Genomic DNA, 7,180 nt, shown 5'->3' with positions numbered 1-7,180 from the left:
ATCAAAAAAATCCTTTGATTAGTTACACTCCTCTTTTTCTCTCTCCACCTTAAATTTGGCCATATCCTCTGTCGGTCGTTCTGAGTTCCAACAGACTTCCTATCGCCCATTAACACCTTTTTAATTAGTTTAACAAAAGGCCGTAATAAATCAACACTAATGGAGGAAACAGCCTGATGGATGGATGGATGGATGGATGGATAGATGGATGGATGATGGACGGACAGACAGCGGGGTTAATAGGCGTTTGGTCCCTGTGGTTAAGATATAATGTGTTCCTATTCAGATCTATACACTAAAACACTGGGGCGACCTCCTGTGGCCAAATCGACCAATTACACAACCGAAATTTATAGACGGTGGTTAAAATTTTTTTTTATTTACAGTTTAAAGCGTGAGATATTTCCATAAACGCTCCTCTTAATATAACAGACTAATCAGAGAAAGATACATTTCAAATTTGCATGGTTGCATGATAAAGTATATCTGTTAAATATAAGGAATAATAATAATAAAAAAATTAGACAAGGGCAAGATTCCATCCCATTTATTCATGGTTTCTGTTTGTACATGAAGCCGCAATAAAGCCAACAGATATTAAAAAAGGAAATACAGAGCAAAGAGGAAAATGCGAGGAGACGCTATATTCAAACAATGAACAGCCCGTTGACTTTACATAAGCTTTGATAAAAGCAAAAGCCGTCTGATGGCGATTGAAGGGAAACTATTTCAGGTTAATCTATGACTAGACAATTAAAAAGTCATTGCACTCCTGCTTCCCCTGAGGTTCCCACACACACAATCAGACGGTACACATTTTAAAGAGGCACTTAGCGAGGGATTGCATGATACGTCAGTGCATATGAAAGAAAATAATTCCACTTATTCAAAGATAATTAACTCAAACAGACCTGATCTGTGGGATACGTCTAAATATAAAAGGACTGTTTAATAATCTGCTCAACAGTAGGCCTCCCTATCACTAGTTAACATCACATACATGAGACCTGGAGGCTGCAACAGCGTGATGAAGAAAACTCGTTAAGACCTAGCCAGGAAATATAGAACTGTGTGTGTATATATATATTTTCTAATAAAAATTTTACATCCACAAACAGCTGTTGGGCATAAAATCACCTTTGGTCTGTATGTGCTTCAGTACTGACAAGTACATGCACAAAAAAATAGAGAATCCACCAAAGTAATGTGTGTAAGTGGATCGAGATGGAATCCCTGCACAGTGTTAAACAACGTACGCAGACGCAGACGCAGACGCAGACGTGTACAGGATGTAGAAGCTTCCACAGATGCAACAGACTGTGAGGAGATTTGTGGAATACGAACCTTTATTTTCACTTTAGTTCCAGAAAACCCTCGTGTGAAAGGAAGAAACCAATGACTAAATATGCGTCTAAGGATTTCAGGGAAACGCCTGGAGGTGGATTCTCACTTTAAACTCAGAAAGGCTGCAAAAACCAAACGCTCGTGTTTACTTACTGAACTGTTGCATATACTAGGACCAAGAATTGCACAACCTACTATGATAAATCTATTGAGTAAATAACATCAACATTCTACTGCAGTATAAAATATAGTTCTAGGCTATCGGTTCATATACATTCGGGTTAAAGCGAAGGCTGGGCTGGATCTTGATGTTTGCAACATTTAAATATCACCACGGAGTCTCTGTAGCTCCTCCTCGCTTTTAGAGAGAAACTGGCTATTTCTACACAGCAAATGTCGTCCTTGAACCGAAACACACCGAGAAACGTCTCTACTGGCATCGTGTCCACACCTCCATCTCAGGACGGGACGTTTACGATGCGTTTGGACCTGAAATCAGCCACGAAACGCTAAAAACCAACCAGCGTGTGAAATCTAAAGCGCGCTCTGCCAGCGGTGGCCAAACTGTACAAAAGTGTAATCGTCTCGGAAGCAGCTGAGCTGAGCGGAGCCCAGCTTGTGTTTTAGTGCAAACCCGGAGCTGCTGCACACCCACGGCCGCGTCTGTTCATCAGCGGGGGAACCACAGAACCACCGTGGTCACGTTCCACGCGTTGGATTTGTCTGTGCAAGTTTTAGTGCATTCCTCTGTAATGGTACGATGGTCGTGTAGTTACGATAAAGGGGGACCCAAATACCAGCGGTAATCAAACATCAGGGGTGGCAACGGTCAAAGGTTTGTGTGTGTGTGGATCTGTGTGACCTCAGAGGGTCGGAAAACCATCGAGCGAGACCCAGGAGGGTCGCCCGATGTTGCGTTTGGCAGATTTAGAGGCGACGTCCTATTAAATGATGGCGGAACAGAGATTTCAGTCGTCTCGGCACAATTTTAGAAAACCGTCGACGATCATTTGAAATCAGCCACGTTTGCCTTTCTTTGATTCCACGCAGGTCTAAACTGGGAATAATCGGTTGTTTCAAACAGCAGCTCAACAAACATTAGCCAATCCTTAGCTGGGACCAACCACAGGCACCACGGTCAGTTTTTAGGAACTCTTCATCAGCCACGTGTCAAGAAAGTTGTGCTCTTATGTCTTTAACGTCTGTTTATTACTGGCTTGAACATTTGAGTTGCTTTTTTTTTTTTAACTTCAATCGCAATAACTGCTCTAATTCATGAAATTTCAGTTTCTATTTTCATTAAGTATAATTCTGAGATTCAGCCTCTGTATTAAAGCTTTACTGAAACAAACAAAAAAAAGAGGATGGGGAAATAATGTTGTTTTTAATCTAAACCAGATATCAAACAAGGTCAATAGTGCTGATAAAACCGGGCGGTGAGGAGGATAAAATAGGACCTGGATATCATCCGAACTGTGTCACTGCATTGCCTTCTGTTCCAGAACTCTGAGAGGTCCAGTGCAAACGTCTACTTCTGGTGTTTGAGAAAACTCTGCAAGAACAAGACAGCAACATCACACGCTAATGTCCAACTGCTGAGGAGTTTTAGCCCCAACAGTGAATAATTTAGGACAAATAGTGAAACAACTCTCCAAAAGAAGCATCTACGTTCCGACTTTGAACAGCAAAACGTAGCAAACACCCAAATCCATGATTGGACAGAAGACTTGTACACGCACCTGTTGCTCCGTCGGGTCCTGGGTTACACGCTAGTCATTATCATGTCTCTCTCTCTTTCTTGACGGTCACATCAGGTCCGGCTCCTCCGGCCGACCCACCCCCGGCTGCCGGGGCACCAGCCGCTCCAGGACCGGCTCCAGCTGCAGCATTTGATGCAGCTCCAGCGGCGGCAGTGCCGAGTATGGTGGAGACTTCCCCCTGCATGAAGGCCCACGGTGGACTGTTGGGAGAGTTATCCAATGGACAGCGCTCTCCACTTGGGCAGTACACCTCCCCATCGCCCCGTCGGCTCTGAATGTACACTCTGGTGCAGGGGAAACAGAACCTGTCGGTCGGAGGAAGGAGAGACGAAAAAGTTAAGCATACAAAACTGCTTCAAGTTGTGAGGACTAAACTGAAACATGTGTGTTTACAGGAGAGATGAGATTGACGTGAAAGGTTCACAAACCTATGTCCTGGCACTGATGGACACTGAACAAAGTGTGTGTCTTCCAGCCTCTCGTGACACAAGGTGCAGGACAGGGTGTTTCCAGCCGGATGTGTGCTGCTGGAAGATGCTGACCCATGTTCAGAGGCACCAGTGTGGGGTAATGCTGCAGCAGTGGTGGCAGCCTCGGATGAGGTGCTGGATCCAATGGGCTCCCCCCCAGACCTTGATGCCAGGGGGCGTTGCTGCCTGGCTGGTGATGAGGCAGGTTTTGGACTTGTTTGACTCACACCTCCAGCCATAGATGAAGACGAAGAAGGTAGACCTGTACTCTTGCTAGCACTGCTGCCAGCCACTGCAGTGTGGACCTGTGTCTTGGACTGGTTCTGGGTCGAACTGAGCTCTCGCTCGAGCTCCGGAGTGATGAACGGAGCTATCCCCATCATCCCCAGCTGCCTGCGGTTCATCTCGGCCAACACCGGGGCAGGGAAAATCATATGGCTGTTTGCGGGGGCTGTTCTGGCGGTCAGACCGGCCGGCATGCTTGCGAGCAACCCAGGGGGGATCCCTGCAATACTTTGAGTTACAAGACTGGGTGGGATAGCAGCACCTAGCATGGGTCTGCGACTGCCACTGGGACTCTGGCGGTTCACTTCTTGTGGCGTCTGACCGTCGCGGTGCAACCCGTTCGGCGGAACTCGAACGGACCCAGTACTTTCTCCTCTTCCTCCCCTCTCAAACCGTTCAGGATGTGACCTGGTACTCTCTGCTACAGGTTCCCTGCCAGATGAGCCGTGCTTATTTGGAGAAGGACCAGGTGATCTGACGTTACCATCCTGTATCCCATGAGTTCGTTTCAGCTGCCGCGCGCTCGCTATGAGGAATTCGATCTGATTTGACCCCTCGTAGTTCACACAACCACGACATACGACCTCGCTAAAGTCCCATACTACTGTCCACGGCATCTTTGGCAAGTCGCACAAGTAGCACCATTGGCGTCTGGAGGAGGAGGGGGACGACATGGCTGCTAACGCAGTTAGCTAGCTAACCTCAACGGGTTTAACGAGCCAGCTAGTCCGCTAACGCGTTAGCACACGTTAGCTTCTTAACCTACTTATTTTTGACAATTACACCGTGTAGTTACTACGGATTTTTTTCACATCAGCGAGCATACGGTCGCACTAAAACATTGTTAAACATACTACACACATGAAGTTAGACAAAACGTTTAAGCAATTTTGGCTCTTTGATCATATGTTTATTTTGTTTACCCAACTCGGCCTGTTCTTGACTCCTGTCAACTGCTTCCCAGGCGGACACCGGAAAATTACGTAACAATTTAGGTTGCATTATGGGGGTTCGAGTTTTCCTGCCAGGTGATGGCGGTGTACTTCTTTGCTCGTTGTCTGTGTTGGGAACTACAACCAACACTCGCGAGGAAGTGATGTAAATTAGGGTCATAGTTCATTTGCTGCCACACGTGGGGCCAAACTAAGGCATGCTTTTTTGGCAAGAAAACGCAGTTCGGACCTTTATTGCGTCGTTTAAACGTTAAAAAATGCCGAAGGACGTTTCGTCGTCAAGCGAAGGTGAATCGGAGAATCCTCCCACGGAATCACAGCCAAAACAATTAGGTACGTCGACACGCAACACTCCCAGAGCCCTTGTTGGTAGGTTGGTAAGCTACTTTCTAGATCATTTAAACCAGTTTATTCACAAAGAGACTAGAACTCAGTGGTTGCAGAGACGTCTGTATCGCTCATCTGCGTTTAAGTGCCTTGCATTAAAAAATGGTCAAATGATTACAGTATTTACCGTAACTTAAAGTTTAACAATATTAACTGTCATTCTAGCTGCAATTCCTTTGAGCTATACAGCAATACAACTTTGATAGTTTGTAATAAAAGCGCAATAACTAAAAGCACTTTTTCCATCCACAGGTAAGACCACCAGGTACGAGTGTCCGGTAGATTTTGTGTCTGTCTCCTATAAGCCCTGCAAAAGCACCTTCAGAAAGAAGCTGAAGAAAAGCAACAAAGAATTATGGCTTATTAAAGCTCCTGCCGCCTTTGACCCGGAATGGTGGGTGTATTCCTCATTCTATTTTGTTCTGATTCAATAATATGTTTACAGTGATTCTTTTGTAAATGTGCTATACCCAGTTTTAACAAGCCTTTATGATGCAGCCATTAACATTCTTATACATTTGTAACAATTTGTCTGTAGTTAGTGGCACATGACATATGCCTATATTATTTCATATTTGTCAGTCATTTTTAGAATCCAGTTATTCAAAAGATCACTTATTAAAATGCAGAGGACTTGGTTTGTAATCTTTTGGATTTAAGTAAATTTCGTCCAGCATCATATGTGTGCATAATAAACCTATTTTCTCCTGCTTCCATCCAGTTTTCAGGGCGTTCAGGTTCCTCTCTCCGGTCTTCAGACTGTAAAGGTCCATGCTACCAAAGGTGGAGCCAATTCTGAGAGAGACCAGCAGATCTATAATGTCAGAGCATCGGCCCACGGAACATCAGAGCTTTATCTCCTCACCAGTGACAAGAATTCTTCAGAAAGAGTGGGTTGTGCTCCCACTTTTTCAGGTCTCCTAACTGTGTGTGAGAGTTATGGCTACGAGGCTGACCGGCCTCTTCAGGTCATCCCTGCTGCCCCACCACCATCCATACCATCGGAGCTGAAACACCGATTCCCTCTAACCCAAATGGCTTCCACACAGACCTGTGTGGCAAAAGATGAAACAGATGGACTTGACCAACATTTAATGGAGAGAATGCAGGAAGAGGAAGAAGGGAGAAAGAAAAAGAAGAAGAGAAAGAGAGAGAAAGACATTAAGATGGAGCCAGAGGAGGAGATGGACATTTCGAGAGTGAATGAAAATGTTGCTGAAATTCAGGCTCAAGTGAAGACAGAGATGCCCTTCCAGGAGGGTGGTGTTTTAGAGGAGAAGAAGAGGAAGAAGAAGAAGAAGAAAAAGGACAGTGAGCAAGATGAGGTGGAAGAATTAATGGGGAAAACTGAACCTGTAGACAGTTGGAACAATGATGTTGCAGAAGGCTCCAACAAAAAGAAGAAAAAGAAGAAGAAAAGCAAAATGGATGCCGACTAGTTTATTACGGGTTGGATATTTTTTTTGTTTGGCTTTGTTGTCCTTCCAGTTAACCACTCCTTCAATGTACAAATGTAACATTAATGCTAACACAAAAAAGTGGATTAATTAAAGCTGTTGACGATTGATGGAGGTACAAAAAGTGTACTTCTGCTTTGTTTAATTATGATGGAGCTTCTGTCATTGTTCTTATGAGTTGCTATGTTTATTTAATAAACATGCTGTTCATGGCAGTTTTAAAAGCTAAATGGCTTCTAAAGGCCACTGGGATTTGTCAAATTCTTTTGAAAGTAAAAGGCACAAATGTGATATTTGAAAGTGGTGTTTCTGTAGTTTTGTATGATTTATCCCTGGGTGGTTTTCTGTTGTACGTGGAATGTTGCATCGTAACGCTGCAGCAGAAATGAATAAAATGCAGCAGTGAGATAAGCGGCGGCAGCAGCAAGATGGCGCTGCGCTCCAGCCTGTTTCACGGAGCAGCAGGCTGCGGATGGTGAACAACCTCTAATCATTTCCATGTTTGACAAAGATAACGCATATCT

At 44.6% G+C, this 7,180-nt stretch overlaps 2 protein-coding genes across 3 annotated transcripts; one reads left to right on the top strand and one right to left on the bottom strand.

The window, feature by feature from the left end:
• Window positions 1-531: 531 nt before the first annotated feature.
• irf2bp1 (interferon regulatory factor 2 binding protein 1) lies at window positions 532-4,826 on the bottom strand. The gene is made up of 3 exons (XM_011608685.2): window positions 3,533-4,826; window positions 3,084-3,409; window positions 532-2,896 (listed from the first exon to the last, which is right to left on the bottom strand). The coding sequence occupies exons 1-2, from the start codon at window positions 4,531-4,533 to the stop codon at window positions 3,124-3,126; spliced, it is 1,287 nt and encodes a 428-aa protein (XP_011606987.1). The 5' UTR covers window positions 4,534-4,826; the 3' UTR covers window positions 532-2,896; window positions 3,084-3,123.
• A 104-nt stretch (window positions 4,827-4,930) lies between these two features.
• polr1g (RNA polymerase I subunit G) lies at window positions 4,931-6,944 on the top strand. 2 transcript variants are annotated; one of them, XM_011608684.2, is made up of 3 exons: window positions 4,931-5,145; window positions 5,452-5,593; window positions 5,921-6,944. In XM_011608684.2, exons 1-3 carry the CDS (start codon window positions 5,070-5,072, stop codon window positions 6,636-6,638), a joined length of 936 nt encoding a protein of 311 aa, XP_011606986.1. In that variant the 5' UTR covers window positions 4,931-5,069; the 3' UTR covers window positions 6,639-6,944. The 2 variants fall into 2 exon arrangements, with proteins under 2 accessions (XP_011606986.1, XP_029699437.1); XM_029843577.1 differs by having other exon boundaries at window positions 4,931-5,181.
• Window positions 6,945-7,180: the final 236 nt, after the last annotated feature.

Source organism: Takifugu rubripes, chromosome 11 (genome assembly GCF_901000725.2).
Source record: "Takifugu rubripes chromosome 11, fTakRub1.2, whole genome shotgun sequence".
Taxonomy (NCBI): Eukaryota; Metazoa; Chordata; class Actinopteri; order Tetraodontiformes; family Tetraodontidae; genus Takifugu; species Takifugu rubripes.
The sequence above is the reverse complement of the archived record's forward strand: the minus strand, read 5'-3'. Positions and strand labels throughout refer to the sequence as shown.

Excerpts from the sequence above, each read along its gene's own strand:
- irf2bp1 (XM_011608685.2), bottom strand. The coding sequence starts at position 4,533 with ATGTCGTCCCCCTCCTCCTCCAGACGCCAATGGTGCTACTTGTGCGAC. Across the intron at positions 3,410-3,532 it reads CCATCAGTGCCAGGACATAG|GTTCTGTTTCCCCTGCACCA; the intron begins GTTTGTGAACCT and ends TCCGACCGACAG.
- polr1g (XM_029843577.1), top strand. The coding sequence starts at position 5,070 with ATGCCGAAGGACGTTTCGTCGTCAAGCGAAGGTGAATCGGAGAATCCT. Across the intron at positions 5,182-5,451 it reads CACTCCCAGAGCCCTTGTTG|GTAAGACCACCAGGTACGAG; the intron begins GTAGGTTGGTAA and ends TTCCATCCACAG. Across the intron at positions 5,594-5,920 it reads GCCGCCTTTGACCCGGAATG|TTTTCAGGGCGTTCAGGTTC; the intron begins GTGGGTGTATTC and ends GCTTCCATCCAG.